This window comes from Centrocercus urophasianus, unplaced genomic scaffold (assembly GCF_019232065.1).
Source record: "Centrocercus urophasianus isolate 14NV4802_14NV808 unplaced genomic scaffold, USGS_Curo_1.0 seq_3, whole genome shotgun sequence".
Classification (NCBI taxonomy): Eukaryota; Metazoa; Chordata; class Aves; order Galliformes; family Phasianidae; genus Centrocercus; species Centrocercus urophasianus.
In genome coordinates, this window is record NW_024884866.1 from 1,491,035 (window position 1) to 1,515,609 (window position 24,575).

Genomic DNA, 24,575 nt, shown 5'->3' on the forward strand with positions numbered 1-24,575 from the left:
CATTTAAGAGTTGGCAGTGGAGGTAAGGGTTTTTTCTGCTGGAGATTCCTGTGTATCTGTGGCCTTCTGAAGGTAAGTGACTTGCTTTTGTTTTTTTTCCCTTGTATCTGTGCTTATACTTGTTGCTTTTGAGGGAAGTTCTTGCTTACTGTAGCTTAGGACTTTGCTACTCTGCTCTCTCTGCTGTGTTTTTCATTGTGTTACTGTATTACAAGATGTTTGCTAATTAAAAAGATTGGGAAGTAAAGGGTACTTTTGGTCCAAGATTAAAAAAAAAAAACAAACAGCTTAAGTAATTAAAATTAGTAGTAGAACGAATTCAAAAACTAGCAACTCTAAAAACTCCTGAATAGTTTGTGTATTTGGTCACCTGTTTTATTTATTTATTTTGTGGATTACCCTGTGGTTTCTGATAATTCGCAGTTATTAGATTCTTTCTATGCATGCAGGAGTCTTTTCTTTTTTGTTGTTCTTACACCTATCTCAGAATCCTTAGTTTCTTGTAGAGGTAATCTCAGTGTTTCTCTCAGAAAGGTTTTTATTCAAGGAAATCAATCATCTTCTATTGCTGTCATCTTCACTTATCACAAAATCGTCAATGTTTAGACTGTCATCCTGCTGATGTGATGGGAACCACAAGTAGTTGTAACAGCACAAAGGAGCCCAGCCTTATCTGGAGTCCTTTCAGGAAGCCTGCAGGCTCCTGATTCGTTATTCTCCAGCTACCCGAGAATCCATTGGACCAGATGAACACAAATGGAGATCCAATTATCAGATCTCGACTCTCCACAGAGTCCATTTCCTATACTGACTATATTGCCAGTGTTGCTCCTCTGTTGAGCAAGATCCTTGTTATTTTTACTCAGAACAAAAATAATGTTGTTGTGTCTAAAGGCTACGTTTTCTCTTTCGCAAGCTCTTCATCCTTTGCATTTAAAAAAAAAAAAAATCTCTAGTCTGCTTTCTTTTGTGGTCTGAGGTTTCTGTATCTCTGCCAAACACTGATAGATTCATTGCAGGCTTCAGCTGCTTTGCAGAATCTGAATAGACACTGAGGCTACATAGGCAGCTTCAATTAAGCAGCTCTATGGAGCTGATATTTTGTTGTTGAAAAACAGTGTCTATTTGCAGGGACACACAAAGCAGCAATTCCAAGGATGCAAATCAGGACAAAATACTTAAAAGATAATAACTATTAAGGCAACTAATTGTAAATGTTCTGCAGAGAATACAAAGACCCATTTACCCAGTTGCTTCCTTCTGCTGTTCCATTGTGAAATTCCAAGTATGCACATTACAGCATTAGTACATATGGCAAAGTAGAATCCCAGTGAGAAATTTCCAGATTCTAGCAGCTAAATTACAGACTTTGAGACAATAAGATTTCTTTTCTAGGAGAAGTGTAGCTATGAAATACACAGAGGTCTTTTTATTCCTACGCATATACACACAGCAGAGATTCTCAGTGCAGTACAACAGTGTATTTTGTCTTTCATCTTGCTTCTAAGACACAAGGATATTGTACTTCATACAGGACTTAAGTGCAGGACGTGGTGGTGTGTTCTCTTTAACTTTTGGTGGTTTTTTCCCCCTATTTACTTTTACTTCCTCTCCTTTGTTTTCTATTTATTTATTTTTTAATTGTCTACTGGTTTATTTGCTGAGAAGCAGAAGAGGAGTTTTTTTTCTTCTGGAGAAAATTTCTTGTGTGTTTTCAGTTTTTGCTGTGTTTGAAACGGTTAAGTTCAGTCCCCACCCCCATTTCCTTCTTCCCCTGGGTGTGGGAACCCAGCGGAACTTTTTTCTTGCGTTCCAATCTGAGCCAAATTATCACAAATTATTCTGTCTGGACTAAGCTATTATTAGATCAGCCAGTAAATCCAGCTGTTTTGGTTATTTCTACAACTGATTTTGCTGCTTGTTTAAAGCCCCGGAAGCACAGCTCTCTCCTTCAAGAACATACTTAACCAAGCATGGGGCTGTGTCACTGGGTCTGCTCAGGTGGAGCTACTCAGGAGCGCTGTCAGAGCCCCATTTATCTCCTGAAGGCTTGTCTTCCCAATTACTTCCATTATTTGTACAGCTTTATCGAGTATCACGATGCTGATGAAATGCTGCTTTGACAGAGCAATGCTGAAGCTGTTGATCACCTGAGAACACCAACATCAATGGATGTGAGGATCAGTTCACACTCGCAGTATGAATGAGTGTAGCTGGACAAGTACTCACTAGAAAATAATTCCTTGTAAGAAACTAAGTTCTCTGTCTCTGTGCCCTTAGTCTTTGTGTATTAGCAGATAATGCTGTCAAGAGAAGTGAAGAAGTGAAGAGTGAGAGTGAAGACACACTTTTTCTACGGGCATGTAAAGCAAAAAAAAAAAAAAGTGCCTCTAAGCTTTGAATACTTGTAGCATTTGCACACAGGCAGTGTGAATACACCAATGGACAACATATCCTGAGGAGTTCTACCTAGTGGTAAGCTACCTCCTTGTGGAGGTAATGTACATTATCACATTGAGCTTTCTTGCAATAAGAAGCAAGAAAAAAAAGAAAATCCTGGTGTAAGGGTCTTAAGCAATGCTGCTTTAGATTTCGATTTTATTTGAATACTGGTTATTTTTACTTGTTTCCAGTGTTAGTGGCTGGAAATAGTTTCCAGTAGATTCTGGAAGTATGTTGGTTATTGCTACCTGAATCTTGTATCCACCTGTGAACTGTATCACAGTCTGATCTCTTCCATTCTAGTGAAATCTGTTCTGGGCCAGTTCCAGGCATTTCTTAATCACCTCTAGCTCTGAGGAGGAACTTGAATGCTTGCTGCCATTGCCCAGTGGCAGAGCTTGGTATATGGCCAAGCTGGCATTTCAGAGACCTCATTGTTCTATATAATCTAAGTACAGGGCTTTCATTTCTAAGTAAGACTTTCTCTGGGCTTTTACAATTGTGTTTTGGGCATATTAGAAACAGTCCTCCCTATTCTTACTACATTCATTACCCCTTTTCCATTATGTCCATGTTTGTCTTCTATATAATTTTAGGCTCCCAGCATAGTGAAAATTCTAAGTCATGGCCTGAAGCAGTGATTGAGCAGGGCCAACCCAGGGGAGCTCAGATATATGCAATGCACCTAAGTGAGCAGAGGGGTGGAACCAGCATCCAGACCTCATTTAAGGGCTGGCAGTGGAGGCAAGGGAATCTCGCTGGAGATCACTGTGTACCCGAGGCCTTCCAAGGGTAAGCAGCTTTTTTTTCTTTGCTTCTGTGTCCATGTCTGCTGCACTTGGGCTTGTCCTCTCTTGCTGCAGCCTAGGACTTTGCTACCCTGCTGTTACTGCTTTGTTTTCCATCATGTTATACTGCTACACCATGTTACTCTGTGGAGCTTCGTATCTAGAAACCTTCTTTGACTGTGATGCAGATCTGGCTATCTGGTTTTATTGCTCTTTGTTACTTTGTGGGTAGTGGTATTTAGGTGCTGAAAACAGGTGTAGCATTATTGCTCTACAGCAGAGAACTAGAGTACAAACAACACATCCTGTTTGTTTTATATGAGGTTCTTGTCTCATACACGTTCCAGTGACTTTACTCCCTTCCGATGTTCCTCACACTTTTCCGTGTTAGAACTGCTTTTTTTTTTTTTTTTTTTTTCTTCTTAGAGATAAGGCCTTCTGGTGAACCTCTTTAGAGTGTCTGTGGCAGAATTGCACCGTAGAGGAATTCCATACCCAGACTGGATCAATTGCAAGGCATTGATCTGGCATTGGAATTTGTGAGGTCTTTTAGCCAACACCCACTCCTCTCATGCAGAGCTCATCTGAAGCATGTGACTTTTGACAACACGTACTTGTGGTGACAGGTTTGACTTGTCTGTAACACACTCCTACTGTACATTCAGTTTCATGACTAGCCTTAGGTCCTTTTATAGCATGTGCTTAGTACTATTATGTCCCTTAAACACTAAATGCTTGGGGTGGGGGTGGTGGTGGGGGGAGGGCAGGAAGATAAAAACTCTTAACGCTCAGGGACTGGAACAGAAATAAAAGCACAGCCCATCTTTTGTATTTATGCGTTATACACATTTTTTTCTTCCTGCATAGTACTTCATTCAGTGCATGGAGTCGATTGTGCTTACTGAGTAAACACAGATATTGCTCAACATGAGGATTTTTTAGTATTTTCTCATCCTGCTCTAATGTACTGTCACATACTTTTTTTTTTTTTTTTTTACTGGCCATGATCCACCTGTTCCAAAGCTGAGTTTTACTTCCTCATGTGCTCTTTCCTCAGTAAGGCTCACTGTGGAGTCGCTGGTAAAAAGCCTTATGAACTGGTTTTATGGTAACTTGTATTACAAGATGGAACGATGTTATTTTGCTTCTAGATACAATCGGGGTGGCCCTGGAAAAAAAAAAGCTGAAACTGTAACTGAGTTTCAAGTGTCCAACCTGAAGTGTAGCCAGATGTTGCATATCACCTTAGTACTGGAATTGTGCACTTCATTGTTTCAAGTGCATCCATAAGACCACTTCTTAAGAGGTTTAAGAGAGCCCCTTGTGAACCTCATGCCAAAACCCACATCCTCCAGCTTCTAAGTTGGAGCTTGGTGTTCTTTAAATGCCTTCCTTCACACAGCTGTAAGGTGATGGACCTCCCAGAGCCCAGATCAGCAGGGTTAGACTGCATTTCTTATCTCCATTTTTTTTTTTTTTTTTTTTTTTGACATCTCCTACACTTCTCTTCCTGTCCAGGTCTTCTCATGATGGAGCAGGACACCTGCCCCGACTGCACCCTGCATCTTTCAGGATGCCAGAGCCCTGCCGTGATGACACCTGCACCTCCACGAACTGCTCGAGTTCCCGGTTTGCCAGCTCCCTCGCAGTAAGCAGCCTTTTTGTCTTCTTACACTTGGCTTTTAAATGCAAGCAAGACCGCTACCGCGCTCCCATCATCGTGTACTGCGGTGCCGCTCGGGACCCATGCAGGCCTGCCCGGCGCGATCCCGGCCCGCTGTAGCCGCGAGGTGCCCGGCGCGGCGCTGCCCGCCGGCGGCCGCAGGTTCCTCCCCTCGCTGTCTCCTCCGCCCCCTTTTGTAGTGGTGCCAGGCGGCCGTGGGGCTTCCTGCTGACGCCGAGCCGCGGATGGGCAGGAAGGGCAGCCGGCGTCTCCGCTGCCTTTCCTCCTCTCGCCGCCGCCGCCTCCTGCTCGGCAGCCGGCCGCCTCCTCGCCCCAGCTCGCCCCGCCGGCAGGAGCGCGACAGCTCGCGGGCAGGGCGCAGGTGCGAGGCAGGCCCGGCGGGGACGGGCTCGGGGACGAGCGGCCGCGCTGAGGGAGGGCGCCGGCCTCCCCCTCCGTCCTGGGAAGGGGCGGGAGGGCCCCCGGCCGGCTATGGTAGCCCCCGGCCTTTGAGCGGCGTCGGCCGCGCCCCCTTGCCGATGGCCGAAGCCTGGAGGTTGGAGGAGGACGAGGAGGAGCTGCGGGAGCTCGGCAGGAGGCACCGCCGGGCCCTGGGCTCGGCAGCAGGTGAGGAGCGGGCGAGGGTCTGGGGAAGGCGAGGCGCCGGTCTGCGGTGTCGGCCGTCTGGGGACCACTAGGCCGAGCGGTCGGAGCCTCCCTGCTGGAAGGACGCGTGGGCTCCCTGCTGTGAGTTGTGAGAGGATGGCCGGGGTGTTCCGTGCTGAACAACTGATGCTGGAGTACCTGGTGTCCCCTCAGTGACCAGCCCATGCCTGGTTGGTGGGACTGGATTCCTACGTTAGGGCGGTTCACATTAGTAGCTCTGCTGAAGTGTGCTGACCCAGTCGGTTTCACTAAAATGAATTCAGTAGGGGTGCATCTGTACCTTGCCTTGTGTCAACTGAAAGCATGTGCTCTGAGGGTGGTGAAGGGTGCTCTGAGAGATTGCTCCTCTAACCTAATGGTGATGTAGATGTGTGTTGCCCACCATGTGCATCCAATTATTTAACATACCGTGAGATAAAATGCGTGACTGATTCATCTTGTAAATCCCAGGGTGGAGGAGCACCTAGATTCAAAAGTTGTCCGCGTGTAACTATTTCCGCGTAGCTAAGGATGGCAAGCCTTGGCAAACAGGAGGTAAGAACTTGTGTGTACAAGAAAGAGTGGAGACAGGAGGTTGGGAGCAAACTTCATAGTGACTTGACGGAAATCAGATTTTATTTGATGTGGTGAAATCCAGTGGGCCCTGTCAGCAGTTGAAGTGATTTCTTTAATTCAGTTCTCATTGTTAATTGACAAGGAATGCCTGTATCACATTTTCCATGATAACTCAATGGGTAAATGTGGCCTTTTTCCTCTTCTCTGTAAAATTTCCTCTAGATCGAATTGTTTTCATAAGGTTTGTTTCCAGGACAATTACCAGCTACTCTTCGTGTTTCAAATTGGATTCCAAATACAGTGGCATTTAGTAATTATCATAGAACCTTAATAATTTAATAACTTTACAATTCATGCGGTTTTGCATCCTTTTAAGCAGCAGGAACATTCCCTTGTAGATGAGAAAAACATAGCAATTTGAAGGATCTTACTGCAGAGGAAAGCTCACAACATGCTTGTCCTGTGGCTCCCCACAGCCCAGCTGTGTGAGTGCATTCCTGGGCAGGTGCTAGATTAGCAGCTGCCATTGTGGCTTGGCACACGCGCAGCATTTCGCCTCATCGAGGGCAGGGTGCAAAACTAGCGTTGGTTCCTGTGCAGCTTCTTCAGTAGCAAAACATGAGCTGCTAGTTCTGGTGTCTGTTCTTTAAAGGTTTGTTTGGAGACTTTTATTGGTGGAAAACATTTCTTTCTGCTGTTCATGTATATACATATGTAATCTTAGTTTTCTTGTTGTGAAACAAAGCTTGTTCCTGGATTTTCTCTTGGGTGTAATGCTACTAATGAGTAGTAAATAGCACTTCTTCAGTTTTTAAATTTTCATTATTATTTTGTCCTGGCATCCCTCTCTAAAGCAGCCAGACACTGCCTACCTGACTTGTGTAAAGAATGTGTAAATGATGAATGTTCTGCTGTGGCTGTCGCTCCTCCCTTCCATCTGTTCTAAAGACAGTGCATTGGAAAGCAGACGTAAAGCCTGCCAGCAGTGTTATTAAGGCATCCGTGAGAAATAACTTGTTAGGTAGATGAGTTTGTTGTCCTTCCCTTGTTTGATGGTTTCTTGTACTGTAATCTACAAGCCTCTTGAAAATTGTATTTTTTGTGTGTTATGTGCAGTTACAATAACAAAACATTAGCGTAGTTCGGCATTGAATAACTTAGTGAATGTTTTTACAGGGCTTGAAAGGAGCTGATGCATCTTAGCTGGCTGTCAATTGAAGCATTTCAATCTGTTAAACTAACGGTGATGATGTGCAAGTTTAATTTCTGGTAGGTTTGGTGTATGCATGAGAGTAGGGGCAGTTGCTCACCTTTGCCCTCCACAAACAAGGCTTGTATGCAAAGCAAGAGGCAGTTAGTTGAAAGGTGAAAGTTCGGAAATGCTTCAGTGTTATAAAACACTCAGACGTGAAATTAGCAGTGCTTTACTGGAGGACCAGAGTACAGGATGCCATTGAATGAAGGGCTGTTTGTCCAGGAAGTTAGTTGCAGTTGTGCTACTCTGGACACAAGAGGGTGAAGCAAACTAATCTAGCAGCTTGCTGTTCGGGGGGGGGGGGGGCGGGCCACGACTTCCTTGGACGTACAGTTCTGTTCTCTCTGGGGTCACAAGCTCTGCTACTTGTCTGACCTGCTGGTGAGCCAAGTGTGCTTTTGTGGCAGCCTGGGCTGATTGCTCTGGTGGCTGTGGAGGCTGAGCTCAGAGTTCTTGTGTTCACTAGGACGTGCACCAACCTGTTTCAGTGCACTGGCCCAGCAGAAAGCTGTTTTTCGTCTCTTTGGTAGATGACGTTCTGCTGATTCAGCTTGCTGGAGTGCTTCTGTACAGAATCTGATGAATGTTGAAGCTGGCACAAAAGAGAGAGTGGGAACATGAGGCCTGAGGGAGGTAAGATTCTATGCCAGCCAGGAGTTAGTTTGGCTTTGATTGTTGAGAAAATATAGCTTGAGCTGTTGGAGATCTACTTGTGTGTTTTTCTTTTTTTCATGGATTAGATAGGGTGTTTGGATTTATTTTTGCTGGTTTAATAAGCTGAAGGATCTTGCTGAAGCAGTAGGCAAGTGTCAGCACTGATGTTAAAGTAGGGAATGGGTACTTGTAGATATTGCTGGATGAGGTGGGATCAGAGCCTTGCTTGTCCATGACAGTTCATCTTACATAGCTTAAGTACGTTGTGTGATTGCCTATTTACACCATTGCATGTCATGTCAATAGGTGAGTTATCTCTGAATTCAAGAAAGCTTTTTTTGATTAGCATATTCTGGAAAAACTGGAAGAAAACAGGAGCAAAGCACTTGACGAATCGTATTAATAGAACGGTTTTCTTTTTGAAAAAATGCTGGTTGTCTTGGTTTTATTTCTTTTCACTGTTCAAGTAATAGGAAATAAAACTAGGATATATTCTTAAAAAAAAAAAAAAGCTACACAGATAAATGAGATGGATTTGCTCCTATGAGGAACTTGTTTAAACAATATAAATAAAATAATGTGATTCTTTATTCCCTTCTTTTGTTCCATATTTGGGCTGCATACATTCTTATTCAAAGAAGTTACAGAAAACATTCTAACAGAATCTTGAATTTCAACAGATTTCTTTTAATTTAGAGTATTAGTATTCTTACTTTATTAAAAAAAAGTGCTGTGAATATTAAAAAAGAAAAATCAAACAAACTTAAGATGTTCTATTCCTTTAGACTTATTTATCCAATTTAACTTTGGACTCTGTGGTATGCTTTCCTGTGTTGAGTAGCTTTGTATTTTGTGTGTACATAGTAAAATAAGTGCATTTCCAGGAGACCTTATAGTGAGTCCAGTAAATCTTAGTTATGAATTGCTTTGGTTAATTTTGTGTCTGTCCACTAAGGACTTGCCCTTTTAGGAGTGAGAGAAAAATCTCAGTATTCTGGTGTTACCTGAAGCACATGGGAAATTTAAACTCATATATGTCATTTCACTTTGAATTCTAGTCAGTGTTCCTACAAAAAGATGAATCTGTAATGGAGGTAGCAGATGTTTCTTTACTCCAAATAAGAAGAGAAATAGCCAAATGTAGAAGTCAGTAATAAAATTGAAGTTCATAATGAAGAGCTATTGTGATTTTTAATTTAATGTGCAGTTAAAACTATAGATGGCCAGTAGTACAGAAAGACATTAACCTAATTTAATATTATTTTGTTTTTATGGCAAATGTTTGTCTGTGGTTTGCTCCTGCACAGTGGCTATAAATTTTGATATGTTGACTAAAATATCTGATGATTTTTTTTCCTGTTTCTTCCCACAGTTTGGGAGTGTTTTCTGGAACTTATCAGCTCTATTGGGCATATTTAGGTTATGGGTGAAATTATCGGTTTTTGGTTGGTCAGTTGAATGGATGTTTTGGTTTTCAGCCAAAACAAGATCCAGTTAAGATGGATCAATTTTTTTATACTCCCACAACTCCCACATCATACTGGTGCTGACTAGTTTTGGAAGCTGAGAACAATGAGCTGTGTCAAATGTGACAAATTAAGGTTGAACATTGCCCCTCTCAACATGCTGAGAAATTAAGGCGGTATGTTGGTGGAGTGTGGCTGAAGAAATGCAGGGAACAGTACTTCGCAGGCATCAGGGACTCTTTTTCACAGATAATATTTGCTACAGGAGTGCTGTAGTTGTTCCCAAATTACTTCATATGTGTTCAGTCTCCAGGATAAAAGAGTAAGGTCTGAGACTGTTCATGAAATTCAGCCTGTAACTGATTGAGTGATGATCTTCTTTAGGGTTCACTGGATCATAATATGAACAGCTTGGTCAGAACAGCTCCCATGGGGTGCTGTGACCCTGGGGTAGAGAGAAAAATGTGATGCAGAGAAAGTGGCTGTAGGAGTTAGGTGTTATATTACTATAAGCTTAACTAAACCTTACATTTATGAAGTGGAACAATCTGCTTCTGCTTACAGAAGTCAGGAATGGTCAACTGGGATCTTTGTCATCAGCATTCTTGTGTCCTTCAGTACTAATCTGGAAGTTGTTCCACTTTTCTGTAGTAAGAGTAACCAACTCAAAAGGGGAGAAAATAATAACAGATCAATTGTATTGTATGAATGCAAAGTATACCTGTGATCTGCTAGCCTGTCCGTGTGCACACAAGAAGTCCTTGAAAAGAAGAAAGCTTTGTGAGCCTTTATTTAATCAGATGGATCACAAGTTAAAGAGGTGGAAAGGTTGGTTGCCAGCTGGATTAAGAGCTCTTGTTTTCTTGGGATTTGGTCTGTTTTAGTTTTTGCAGTCCCAATTCAGGCTCAAGGGCTTCCAGCTTTGTGATTGAGGCACCACACAGTAAAGCACTTAAAGAACATCAATAATGTAATTCTTGTGTAATAATCTCATGCTAGAGCTAGTATGTTATATCAGGTAAGGATTACCTGGTTAATTAGATTACCTGATAAGGTTTTTTCTATAGCTTACTGAAGTTATTGCATGTTTCCCCTAAATTTATTGCTCCGCAAATCTGGTTTGGGGTTTGGTGGGTTAAGCGTAAGACTGTAAGTTTTTGTGCAGAAAATAATGTAGCCTGTACGTGGAAATGCATTTAAAAAAAAAAAATCTAGTGTATTGTCAGTGGCAAAAAAAAAAAAAATCTTGAAGTTCGGGCAAGTGTCAACTGAACCAAAACAGAAGTTGTCTTCTGAAGAAAGAACCCTTCCAAAAATAGATGTTACTCTAAGGAAAATAACTGAATAATTGGTGATAGTTGGCAGGGTGTAGTGTTTACCTAGCTAAGGAGACTGTATAATGACAAATAACAGTGAAGAGTTGTGTGATGGAATGAACCTTCTGCTAGATTACAGCCGAAGAGAAGCACAAAAATGAATCATTGCGTAAGGAGTGATGAGATTATAGCTGAACAGAACAACCCACTGAGTTATGACTGTCCGAAGACCATGCTATTTACTGCATGTTGTAATCAATCATTTCCTGTCAAGGTAACAAGTAATAGAACAGGATTGTTGCATAACGAAATGGTATTGATAGTAAAGGGCAGAGTGAGTCACAATATCATGGTGAAAACCTGAGCAACTTGCCTAGTGGGAGGTGTCTCTGCCTGTGGCAATTTTAAGCTCCCTTCCAATCCAAGCCATTCTGTAATTCTTTATAAGGTTTTACAACATCAGTTTTTGTTTACAGATGAAACAGGCTTAATATTTGTAAATAACATTGTTAAGGCTATACTGCCAAAAGTTAATAATTGAGTTAAAATCTGGAAACAATGGAGAGGTGGTGTTGACCTTTGTGTGTGTGTGTGTGTGTGTGTGTGTATATATATATGTATATATATATATGTATATCTATATCTGTAGTGCAATATGACTTTTAATTTTGAAAGCACTTAAAATCATTTGACGTTTATTCCATTGATGCTTATTATCTCTAGTTAATACAATGCTTTACATATAATAGTGCGTAGTTGCTTTCTTGTTTTTGTTTTTTTTTTTTTTTAATTATTTTTGTGTTTTTACTTTCTGTGACTTAAAGTAGCCACCGAATTGGGTGAAAGTGAGCTCTGAGGGTGGCCTTATCCAGCCTCTGAATTGGTGCAGGAATCTTGCTGAGACAGAATCCATCCCGCAAGGCTTTCTTTAGCTATGTTGTGAACAGTATCTCCCAAAAAAGGATTGGCAACCTCTTCTAGTGCTGCACTACCTCCTAGCAAAGGAATTGTTTCTCACATTCATCCTGAACCACCGAAGCTTCATTTGTCTTTATTGCCTCTTGTTACACTGCCTGCTAATATCAGGAACAGCTTGGATTTTTGAGCTCTCTTACTGCCCTTCAAACAGTTGTATGCTGCTGTTAACTTGTTTGCCTGCTCTATACTGGGCTGGAAAAACCTGGTCCTTTCAGTACTCTCACTGGGCAGTTGTGCTTTGCATATCCAGTGTTTTACAAAGCCAGAGATGAAGCATTGGCTAAATTTTGCACTTTGCTTGAAAAACATGTACCAAAGTTACTGAAACATTCCAACTATGGATTTGAGAAGACAACATATTATGTGTTTGTCTGTGGTTTATGCTTGGCAATCATCCTTCTCCTTAGTGAAGAATGAAAATAAGTTTTTAGGGCAAGCATGTATTTAGTGGATGATGGCATGTAGCAGGACATCTTCATTTGTTTTCCCGATGCTTTATGAATTTTAAAAGACAGCATTTTATGGATATGACTATCTTTAAGTTGATTATGTGATGTAGTGCTGTGTTATACTAACTGATTCAGGTGGAGTTGTAAATCGGCAGTTTTCTATGGTTTGGATGTGTTCTAAAAACATCAATTTGACATTTTGTCTTGATCTCAGGACACTTGAACAACATTTAATAGAGTTCTAAATAAGATGCTTCAAAGATGAACTTCATTTGTCTGTGATTCCTTTTGCACACAGAACAACAAGAAAAAAAAATCTTTTGGCTTCTTGTGGCTGTATGTAGCTGTGTTTGGGACCAGCCTGAAAGACTGGTTCACAGTGAAGCTTGAAATTATTTTGCCTCATGGTCCAAACTGGGAAAAACCTCAAAGTAATACTTTGACAATTTTGATGTCCATAGAAAAGTTATGATGTTATCAGATAAGAGATTAATTTTGATTAAAATCTATTTCTTACAAGTGCATCTAAGTGTCTTCAAGAAAGTATGCAAGAAACCTCTACTGGAATTTAATTTTTATTAACAAGAAGGTTTCCTTCTCCTTTGCAGCCAGTATTTTAGAGACTTATTGGAAGCTCATATGAAAATCTGTGTTAAATTAATTCCTTTTTAAAGCCACTTAAACTTTTGACCTTCAAATGTTACCATGTAGTAAGAACACAACTTAATTATGCATTATTTAAAATTTCTCTGTTACATGCTGGCTGATATTTTATATGCTATTCATTAGTTTTTGGATTGTGATGATGAATGTTCCATAAATATTTTGCTTTTTTAATGTGACTTAGAACACGGTGATTTATATTCCAGAAACTGTAAGTACATTTCAGGCACTTTGTTTCTTGTGAAGGTATTTCTGATGCATTCTCCTTCTAGACAGGATACTGTATGCATGAAATAAGCTATTAGTGGTAGTTCGTTTCTTCAGCTATAGCATTTTATTTCTGTATGCAGGAGACAAGCTAAAATTAAATGTAAATAGTTTTCTTGAGGTGATAGATTTATATTCATCATGCGCTCTGTCTTGCATTAAAACCCAAGCAGTCAGTATCACAGATCAACACATGAAAATTGATTTGGGTTGTGCACATCTGTGTTAAATCATTTACAAGAATTTTTGAGTGAACAGAGTGCTGTGGTGTTATTTATTATTAAAATATTGTTTACTCATCCTGTGTGAGTGATGGGACATAAAAGCCTGGGAACAAGCTCAGCATTTTGATAACTTTCATGTAATAAATTGTTCCCTTGGTGTGTTGTAATCATTTTATGGTTGTACTGTAAATCTGCAGTATAGAAACTAGTAGAAATGATGGGATTTGGGATCAAATTAGAAGTTCTGGAAAAATGTTTTGTTACTTGGTACTCGGAAAATGGCATTATCAGGTGCCACTATTATCTCATGACAGGTACCGCAAGCTTGTGATTTGTCAAAAGCTTGTCAAAATTTTGGGTTGATGGTTGAACTTGGTGATCTTGATGGTCTCTTCCAAGACCTTTTATAGAATTTTCTTAAAGCTCTATATGATTCTAAGTATGTCTTGAAAAATAGTCAGTGATCTCCAAACTGGAAGGATGAAACTCACCAGAGAGAGAGTACTGGAGCGGAAGGTGCGTGCTGTAGTCCACCACCTCTTTGTTTAAGCAGGTCAAGACAGTGCTTGGAGAAGCGGTATTGCTGAGAGAAGAGAAGCAGACCTCATGTTTCCAGCAGTAGTAGGCACAGTATCAAGAGGGCCAAGTATCTTTTCCCATGCTTATTCCATATGCAATACTCTGTAGATCACCAGCGTCCACTCTAGAAATGGCATAGTAGCTGCTACTGTGACTCTAAGCACACTTTATTTCTCCATTTGCTGCTTAGTTGGCATTGGTGGATCCATCATTAAGAACACGTAGTTGAGGAACGTTGTTACGCTCTTGGCGACAGAGTGAAGTTAAGATGCTCTGTAGTGTGGGTTGGGTGGCTCTGCTGAATCCTCTGATGTATGCACAGGAGCAGGATAGGGAAAAGGTCAGGTCTAGGCATGCTTGGGAATGGATCTGTTGCTCTAAGGTAGTGCTGACTGCAATGGTCACTGGCAGCTTTGGATTCCTGGGTGAAATTCCCTGTTTTTTCTCCTCTGTGGTAAACACAGGAGCCTTGTTTTTGCCTTTTCAGGTTGCTGGTGGCTTTGCCATCTTGTCATCAGTTGTTTAAAGATGCTTTATGGCTTTTGAAGCCTTTCATTGGATAGTAGAGAGGAACTGCTGCATGTTACCTTGAACAGCAATAGGATGAGAGTGGAATTATTTAGAAGACTGAAGACTAGATGCGCTAACCTGATGTCAAGGCTAGAAGCTACTAAGAAGGACTTATTATAATAGCTTTTTTCCTATTGTGTGTTTTCTGAAAGCCTGAAGGAGGAGGAAGTACAATTGCTAAACATTCTGAAAAACAGATGAGAGAGGTTTATGAAGTACTGTAATTGCTCAGAAATCGGGAGACAGGTGCAGTCAGCTCTTACCTGAACTACAAGGCCTGCTAGTGAAGAATAAAAGGTGTATGCCTGTAATATGAACGGTTGTTTTTAAGATACTGCTTAAATTGTGACTTAGAGCTTTCATTTTGTTCACAAAGAGACAGTGCTTTTGTTATGATTTGGGTATTTTTACACCTTGCAGACTGTGTCCTCCTCATCCATGTTTTTCAATTTTTAAGTAAGCAACACAGCGATCTGGGTTGTGAACCATGGTAACGTTTTCTGAGCATGCATGTGTTTCTTAACAAGGGGTGTAAAAGCCCTGTGTTCCAAGAGGGTTGCTTGCCTCTCCTATCTCAGTGGATGATGTTCATTCTTTTTTTTCTGACATGCTATTTCCTCCTTATCTCTCTCATTCATTTTCTATGTTCCTTCTTCACAAATTGCTTTTTTCTGTTTTGGGGCCTGGAAATATATCTAAATGTTCCTCACTGGTTAGGTAAGTGGGCCCATGATAAGAAGGTCATAGTTGGAGGGCTTCAGTCTGGAGAACAGAAAACCCCAGGGAGGTTTTTTAGTGGCCTTCCAGTACCTGGTGGGGGCCTACAGGAAAGCTGTGGAGGGATGTTTTTCAAGGGCATATACTGATAGGACAAGGTGAAATGATATTAAACTGGAAGAGGGTAGATTAAGACTAGGTATCAGGAAGAAATTCTTTACTGTGAGGGTGCTGAGATAATAGAAGAGATTGACCAGTGAGGTTGTGGATGCCTCCGCTGTGGAAAAATTTCAAGCCAAGCTGGATGGGGCTGTGAGCAACCTGGTTTATGGGCGCTGTCCCTGCCTGCAGCAGGCGGGTTGGAACTACATGATCTTAAACTAGTTGGGACTAGATGGTTTTAGGTCCCTTCAGACCCTAACTATTCTATGGTTCTGTTAATCAAATATTATCCTTAAATGTCATTGGTGCTTCTGTCCAAACAGTGAAATGGAAATTAAAGATTATCTGAAAGTAAGTATGACAATTGCTTCTCATATAGATGTTTTTTTGTTTTTTTGTTTTTTGTTTTTTTTGAAATTCCCACAAAACAGATTACTTACAAAAAGGCCTCTTGCACTTCACCATAAAGTTAAAAAGATCCTTAAATATCATTTGGTCCTCAAGGACCATCTTGCCAAGGAGTCACTGTGCTCTCAGATAGCGTGCAGCTGGATTCCACATACTGTGATTTCACAACCTGCAGAAGGTGCATCTGTGCAAGAAATGAGAGAGTTCAGTGACCAAGACTTCAGTATCAGGCATAGGAAAATGAGGACGTGCAGACCAATCTGATCAGCTGCAAGTTAGAGTCTGATAACAATTTGAGATAGGAAGCTGAAATGGAAGCCCACTTCAAACAGTGCATCAGAAATCTTGTCCCTGGAGAACAGGGTTGGTCAGTTAGAAGGTCCCAAGGTCCTCAGTGACTATGACAAGAACAGGAATACCTGAAAAATCATAGAATGGTTTGGGTTGGAAGGGACCTAAAACGATCTAGTTCCAACCTCTTGCTATAGGCAGGGACACCTCCCTCAAACCAGGTTGCTCACAGCCCCATCCAGCCTGGCCTTGAATGCTTCCTGGCAGGGGGCATCCACAACCTCACTGGGCAATGAGTCTCACCACACTCAGCATAGAATTTCTTCCTGTTATCTAGTAGAATTTCTGAACTAATTTCAAGTGTACTTTTGTAGAAAATGCTTGCCACAAAATACTGGGTTGAAGTTTTTTTTTCCCTTGTTAGGTATCCTGATGTGGACTGGGTGAACAATTTCAACAAGGGGCTAAAAGGTATTTGAGCATCTGAGTGTTCCAATAGTATCTTACGACAAATGAGTGGTGTTACTTGCCTTGTATAGCTGTCTTTCTACAGATTTGTTCTTTGATGATTTAGTGCTTTACAGTATTTCATTTTAGTGTCTATCTTTCTATGTCTTCTCACCACCACCACCCCCCCTGTTTTCTAAATTCTCTTCAAATATAGGTCTGTTTCCTTCCACTAACAATAGTGCCTAAATTCCAGATTAATAAATCAAGGTTTTGGAAGCTGTGCTGTCAGCATTGCTGTCAGTGTGTCCCTGTAATCAAGTAACATTTTTTTACTCTTCATAGTTTATTTTAGAGCCGAATTAGTTGCTGCTACTACAGAGGTGGGAATGCTCAACAGCACCTTATTGTGAATTCATGTCTGATGTTAAATGAGTCTTAACTTACAAGTGCGTATTGCATAAGATTACCCTGGAGAAATGGGTTGTTGAGGTTTACCTCAAAAATAGGAACATGTTTTGAGTAAGCAAATTCAGGAAACTTTTAATTACCCTTAAATGTGGGTGGGATTATGGGAGGTTTGTTGGGTATTGGAGGAAAGGGAAATTTGCTAAGTGTTTAGCATCCTAAAATAGTTAATCTTACTACATGGCATCAGTCCTTCACAAATAAAGTTTAAGTCTATTTCAAGTTATAAAATAGGATATGATTTCACAATAGTTATGAGCAGTTAGCTGAAATACATACAAAAACTGCTACTACAACACCGTGGGCTATGTTTTGACAGGTGAGTGTGTCTGTGCACACATGTTCAAAGCTTGTGGCTCCCATTCGGTACCTTTAGATCATGAATGCAATACATGGTTGCTTATAAAATGCTCTGTTTGTAAGGTGTAGGAACCAGAAATTTATTCACACGTCTGTTTGTGTTGAATTGACTGCATGTTGTGTATCAACACCTTCTGACAGGCAGACCTAGTGTAAGACGGTGCTCTGTCCTCTTCTTGAGGACTAAACAGAACCTATGCAGGCATCATACATCTCTGGGAAGAAAATGGTAGTACCATCTTCTTGAATGTTAACTTCCTTTTATTGCTAACGGTAGCAACATCAGCAAAATGTGTTTCAGAAATGTAAACCTACCATTTTTCAGTTGTTAGACAGGAAGGTGTTATGTGGTTATGAATCTTAATCAAGAAGGTGAATCAATTTCTACTTTGCTCTATGAAAGTATTGAGATGAAGTAGGAGGGTTCTTCATGGCTTCCATTGTGACGCTGTGGGTATGCCTTAGTGCTGTGTACCTCAAGTACATCCTAGTTGCGCTGGCCAGCTGTACTATCGTGTCTGAATTTTGTGAATAAACATATTGTAAATTTCCTGTTTGAAGTTTAGAGGGTACAAGTGTTTTAACATACGCATCTGCTGCATATACTTCATTGCTCACTTAGTTGTACTGCTCATGTCCCCAGAACAAGTAACCAGTGCTGAGTGCAGTCAAGTTTCATACCTCATTGGCAGCTTTGAGGAGCGTTGAGATTTTATGCAATGTCTCCTTCCTTGGTCTGTTACTCCATCAGCCACTCTCTTCTGGCTGGTGTGCGTGTTTACACCAGTGCGCACACAATTTTGCTGTTGCAATGCAGGCATCACCTCCCCCAATAACAAATCAGAAGCAAATGCAGCACTAGCAAATATGTAAATTTTCATTTATATATTGCACGAGTGCACAAAAAGCTTTGAAGGTGACTGTAGCTTATTGTTAATCTCTTTAGCAGGTTAAAAATATGGTCTTGATATAATTAGAGGCTTTATTGTGGTCAGTAGGTTTCAAAGTTCAGGACTTACCCAGTTCAATGTATTCTTATGGCTGTGTGTGTTTGTTTCCTCTCAGCCATATATCAGTCCAGCATTATTTCCAAGAGTAAACTGTGTGCTTACAAGGCTCAGTTGGGTTATATTGCACTGGTTATAGTGCCAGTGCCATTTCATTGCAGGGAGCAGTGGGGTATGTAATTCATTCTTTTCCCCAGTTTACTGCTCTGTAATTTAGTAGCGTACTGTAGAATTCAAAGCAGGTATAAAAATTGTCTGCCCTTACCACTGTAACTTTGTGTCCTGCTTTTGTGGCCTTCTGGGGAAGGGAAAAGCTATTTATCAAACTTAATGAGAAAAGTTTCTTGTAAGTTTCTCATTAATTCCACCTCATGCTTTCTGCCTTTTAAACAACTGATAAGGGACTCTGCTGTTACAATGCTAAAATAAATAGGTAAATACTTGGTCTTGTAGTTTTTATTGTATAGCAGCTTCTAATCAAATTGAATGGAATTCATAGATGGTTCTATACAGTGGAATTATTTTGCGATGTTACGACTTCTTCTCTGCAAGAAGTGCTAAAAGGAGCAGGAGCTGCCATGAAACACATCGTGCCTTAACAAAATGGAAGGCAGAAACACGGCAATGCTGCTGGTCACTAAAGCTTATCTCAGTGCAAATAAAACTGGCATTGAAGATCCAGCACAAATGCACTTTATTTTAACCAGAAAATGTTTAGTTTTGTTTGGCAGGGCCCTATGTATATGAGTGATTAGATATGGGGGTTTGGGGCTTTTTTGCTCTAATGTGGTTGCCTAAGGGGGACTGTTGCAATATTTTTCTTTGACCAGCTGCATAATAATGAAGACTACGAAAATTATATGTTGCCAATATAAAGGTAGTATCTATCCAAATTCTTCAGTGGCAACAGTGCTAAGAGCCTGCTGCTCCTGTTGCCCAGCTCATACAGAGGCTAGCCATTGCTACAGGAGTGTTGTTAGAAGCATCTTTTGCTCCTGTTCATTATGAAACGCAGTGCTGTCATGGGCCAAAACCTAGAGCAACACAGATGGGCTTGCTGTAATGGTAGCCATCTCCAGGAAGAGGCTTCCATGTCTTACCCACTATGGCAGCTGCTCTATTTAAGCCATGATTAGGGTAAAGAATATGCTATTTCCTCAGAGCGCAAGTAGTTTGTCCCAGTCTTTGTCCTTCAGTTAATTCAGCTTTGTCTGTTCAAAAAAAAAAAAAAAAAAAAAAAAAAATTGCGCTGGGGGGGATGAAGAGAAGTAAGCTGTATCTCAAGAGGTAACTGCATTGGAAGTTCCCCTCTTGCTCAACAGGCAGCATTTCATGTTTATAGTTAAATTTTTTTCTAATGACAGCATGCTTCTCCCTTGAAGCCACTCTTAGCAACAAGATGGTTTGGAGAATCTTGCAAATTAAACAGAGGAAAACAGTGTCTCTCTTTGAGAATTACCTTTTTTCTTTTCTTTGCCCATTTTCTAAAAGCAAGAGAATGTTACTTAAAAGCCATATTCGTCTGATTTTTGTGGTCTTTTTGGCAATATCTTAAGCTATTCCGGGTTTGCAGAAGAACTGAAATAAAGTGCTGTCACATATTTTTATCCTGATTGTTATGTTTATATTTTCTTCGGGAGTAAAGCCCAAGGAGATAACTTTCCTGTTTTTGAAAGCTAAAGAAGCTGCCAGTCAAAGAAACCTGCGCCTTTCTAAAAGCAGCTGGACTATGACATTTGTCTGCTGCTCAATTTTGACTACTGGTAAGTCATAACATGTCAGTGGGATAAATGCAGCATGATTTTCCTTATAAACACTGGATTGTGCAGAGCAGCTGTGGTACAAAGAGCGCATCTTCACATCCCAGTGTTTTCCTTGATCCTTCTCTGTTTAAAATTTGGCAGTGGTCTTCCCAAGCTCTGCCAGGAATCTCTGACTTCTTTATGCCTCATCTGCTCCACCCGCCAGCTCCTTGACTTTTTGCGCTGCATCCTACTGCTGAGGAAGGATAATGCACTCCTTCCATGCAGACTGTATTTGTTTAAGGGCAGCAAAGGTTTAGGAATTTCCTGGCACATTTGAATGTAACCCCACACACAGTAAAGAATTATATCATTTAAACAGTGTAAAGGTAGTAGAAAATTATACAAGCTTCTCCTCTGCGGAAGCTTGTTTTTGAAAGGAGGTGTCAGTCACTGGAAGTGGGTTTTTTTGCAAGTAAATTCCCCATATCTTGGTGTGGACTACCCTACTAACTGCATGCTAGCCCAGTGCGCGTTCAGTGTTTGCTCTGATCTGGTGAGTTGCTTTGACTTTGTGTTTAGGATTGAAGGGCATACACTGTCATGCTAGAGAGGCATTGTATCCTATAATGTTTTATAGCAATTTATTTCCTTGACATAGAGGAAAATCCACTGTGCAAGATTTGATTTTTGGATCTTTGTCACTAAGTGCTTATTTCTGTTGAAGAAAATTATAGAAATTTTAGTTGTTGAGGTAACGTGCAGAATTAAAAGGGAGCTAACTGGGTATGCAGCTTGGTTTCTGTGCATGTGATTATATTTAATATTTACCTGTGTGTATGAATGTGTATCTAACATGTAATATGTATGAAGATTTGCATGTTCATTCTGTGTATGCATGTCCTAAAGGTGTGTGGCATTATTTGATTTGGTGCTTGTACGTAATACCTGTACAGCACTTAGTGGTGAAATTTAAGTGCTGAATAGAAAGTCAAGTCTTGGAGTCTCCTGTTACACCTGGTATTTAGAAAAAAAAAAAAAATAAAAAAAATTCAAAGTAACTGTAAGCATGCACAGATCTTTTTTCTTCTTTGAAGAATTAACTAAATGCTTGTTAGCTGGTTTCTATTTATTGTTATTTATTAGGCCAGTTGTACTTGTGAATGATGTTCTTTCTCTAAATTCAGCCATAAACAAAATGTGTAAAAGCAACAATAATGCTTCGTGTTTCAATGTGGAAAGGAAGGAGAGAGAACTGCAGCGATTTCCTGAGCTAGCAGGCTTCAGAAGTGTGCTGGGCTGTGGTGGATCTGCTGCTGGGATGTGGGCTGAGGGGGAGAGCCTGCAGACACTGTGTTAATGTCTCCCGTGGCTCCCCTGTTTCCTTCTCACTGGTATACCTACCCTATCTCATTGGAAGTAGGAAGGTTTTCCTTGAGTTCTTTTGCATTGTGGCTGTGTAAATAGCAGGGAACATTCCTAACGAACACCAGATGGCTAGCAGATTTCAGTGGGAAGTGCTGACTGCTTGTTGGTTTTTCTTTTTTTGCATACTCACTGATAAGGAAGTTACATGAACAAATGACAAAGATGGAAGGAGCTTTTCTGTGCGTCTTTGAACTGCTGCTGTAATTCTGGTTTGAGCTATTGCATGCTGTTTCTAGCTAAGAGAGTAGCATGTGGTGTGATGAAATGGAGAGCGCTGTGAGTCAGAAACACAATAAATTATGTACTGTATGGCTATGACAGCTCAATAGGAGCACTTGTGGGTGGAAAAAGCATTAGGTGTTTCTTAGAGCACTACTGACGTGGGTTTTTTTCTCCTTATTAATCAAAATTCAATCACGTGGGCATATAAGACTTGGGAGAGAAAAAAATATTCTTTCTGTATGTGACATAGACCTATACAAATAAACATGCTAATAAAAGAAAAAAGTAGTTTAATGCAGAGCTTTATGATCAAAATGTAGTCTGTATGTTATTCTTTTTTTCTTTTACAGGAAGACTGTTACGTATAAAAAAGCATTTCAATAAACTACTAACAGGAGGAGAGTAGCGTGCTTTTGAGTAGCTGTGCAGAGTCAGAATCTAAGTCACCGTGGTCAGAGTAAATACATGTAGGTGTAAGAATATCCTTCCAACTGCACAGTAGATATCTTTTTTTGCAAAGCAAACATCTCTCTAATTTGAGAGTATATGTGTTTTAGCAGGACACGAATCTCATTTTCTCTTTCGGGTAGGCCAAAATCTTGTGCTAAGAGGTGTTTTGGACTTTGTAAGCATGTATCTGCTTGAATGCTAAGTATTTGTAGTGCTTGTTGTCTTTATCCTTGGGAATGTTTCATATTTTCTTCGTGTATTAGAGCTTTCAGAAATCAGTCAAATCAAAGAAATGTATCCAGGACTGATTAATTCTTTGGCAGAAGATGTTTCCGAGTTTGCATGATTGTAATGCATATATTTTTATTTCTAGTCCATCTCATTAATGCAAATCAGCTACTCAACGTACTTACTGAATAAACAACTTGCTTTCTGAAAGCACAGAAAGATTCAGTAGGTAGAACTTCGAGATGTTTAAGGGTTAATGACGAGCTGCACTGCATTCAGTGTATTTGCAGATGTTGCTGCAACCAGCTGCTGATTTTTCTCCCATCCTGTTAGGGAATTCTGCCAGCTGTGATTCATGGAATGATTTTTTTGCGCTGAGTAATCTGTGGTTTTTCTTTTTCCTTTTCCCTCTCCCTTATTTTTACCATAAACTAAAATCCTATTCATTTTAGCTAAAGGGAGGGAAGGCATCTAAAGCACTAATGTAAAACATTAAGTACGCTCTGTTTTGGATAGAGGAATTGTAACAAACATTAAATTTGCAGTGATTTTACTTTGTTTCCAGTTGAATGGTCCAGCATAGAAAAAGTTTTATGACAGAACCAGCTTTTGTTTTTTGCTACTCGTATGATGTGACAGTTCTTGTAAGACTTAGGTGCTTGTATTGCATAAGAACATCCAAGTTTTGTGCTGATACTATGCCTCCTTTCTCATAGATCGCTCTGAAAGAAACAAACCAGACTGCCGCTCTTCAGGGTAAGAACCATATTCCTGTGTTTATTCTTCGCTTCTTTTACTTCTTTTCTTTAGTGTTGTTTTTTGCTTTTGGGGGATGAATTAGGAAATTAGCCAAAATAATAAGAAAGGCTTTCTTCTACGTCACTGTTTTGGTAAGAGTAAAAAAAAAAAAAAAAAAAAAAAATTAAAAAAAAAAAAAAAAAACCAAACAAAAAAAACTACATAACTTTGTGTTAAGGGTAATTATCAGGTTTTCCTTATGGACAAGATTTTTCAAGGAATGGTCAGGGTTCCCTATACTGTAATTGCATGTCCTTGAAGTTCGAAACACTTGTTTATTGTTTATGACAAGAAGCAATCATAAATTTTGCTTCTGTATTCTTTGAAGCATTAGCTTTTGTAGCAGGGAGACTAGTTGTTAGTTCGGTCAAGGATAGCTATGCTTTATTTTGTTAACTCTGATCATTTCTAAGGGTTCAAAATTGGGAAAAACAAACAAAACAAACAAAATGTTGAAACGAACACACAAATATTTTATTTTTATCCAAACTTCCTTTTAGCTTTGGAAGTCTGACAATTTCTATTGATTTGCAAGGCCACAATTTCCCTTAATTCTTCTGAATACTCTCAGAAACTTTTATTTTCCTCTCATTTGAAAAAAGAAAACAGATGTCCGTTTTCCTTTTGCCTTATTTCCAAACGTGTTCATCAGTTTTCTCAGCTAAGGATTAAGATGTCCTTCATATCCTGTGATGGATAATGGGATTTTAATGAAGTAGAGTGATGAAGCAGACTAACTAGCAGTGGTTCCTGTGCTCCTGCATGAAGTACCTTTCCATAGGACACCTCTGGTGCCCAGCCTTCAGACGTGACCTAACGTTTTCATTTTATTTTGTTGTAATTATTTTTCTTGTTACATTTTTGTATGTACATTTTTGTAAAAGTACACTGGGGTAGCTTTTATAGCTAGAAGAAGGGAAGGAACTGTAACCTCTTCTTATAGCACAGCTGATATCTACTGTGTGATGTGATGGGAGAGTGGATGTTTGCCCCCTCCCACCCAGCAGTACTGTAGTTATTCCCAGCTGTGTGTTGTTGAATTTGCAATGGGAAGAATACTTGAAACACCAGTCACTGTTCCTTTTTACAATTAAAATAGCTGATTTTTTTTCCTTACAATGATGCAGGATACAGTTGTATTCTGTATGTTCGAACCTTTATTAGATTATGTAATGCCGTAAATTGAACCCAAATTATTATCAAAGGAAAATACAATGATCAAATGTTTAATTTAAGGTTGAAACACTGTTTCCCCCTCATCTGATTGGTCTTTCTCACCAGTATCTTTTTTTTCTTGCAGTCTATTTTAGAA

General features: G+C 40.1%; 1 protein-coding gene across 13 annotated transcripts in view; it reads left to right on the forward strand.

The window, feature by feature from the left end:
* Positions 1-24,575, forward strand: part of SH3D19 (SH3 domain containing 19) — an 80,101-nt gene continuing 55,526 nt past the window's right edge. The window contains exons 1-7 of one of the 13 annotated variants that reach the window (XM_042828439.1): positions 50-72; positions 2,281-2,475; positions 3,039-3,234; positions 3,657-3,856; positions 4,749-4,878; positions 16,538-16,584; positions 23,182-23,221. In XM_042828439.1, coding sequence (XP_042684373.1) covers positions 4,757-4,878; positions 16,538-16,584; positions 23,182-23,221 — 209 coding nt within the window. In that variant the 5' untranslated portion in view covers positions 50-72; positions 2,281-2,475; positions 3,039-3,234; positions 3,657-3,856; positions 4,749-4,756. Of the gene's footprint in view, positions 73-2,280; positions 2,476-3,038; positions 3,235-3,656; positions 3,857-4,748; positions 4,879-5,117; positions 5,521-7,529; positions 7,630-7,702; positions 8,003-16,537; positions 16,585-22,137; positions 22,255-23,181; positions 23,222-24,575 lie in introns of those variants that run through there. The other 12 variants (XM_042828443.1, XM_042828440.1, XM_042828446.1 and 9 more) reach the window with 12 other exon arrangements.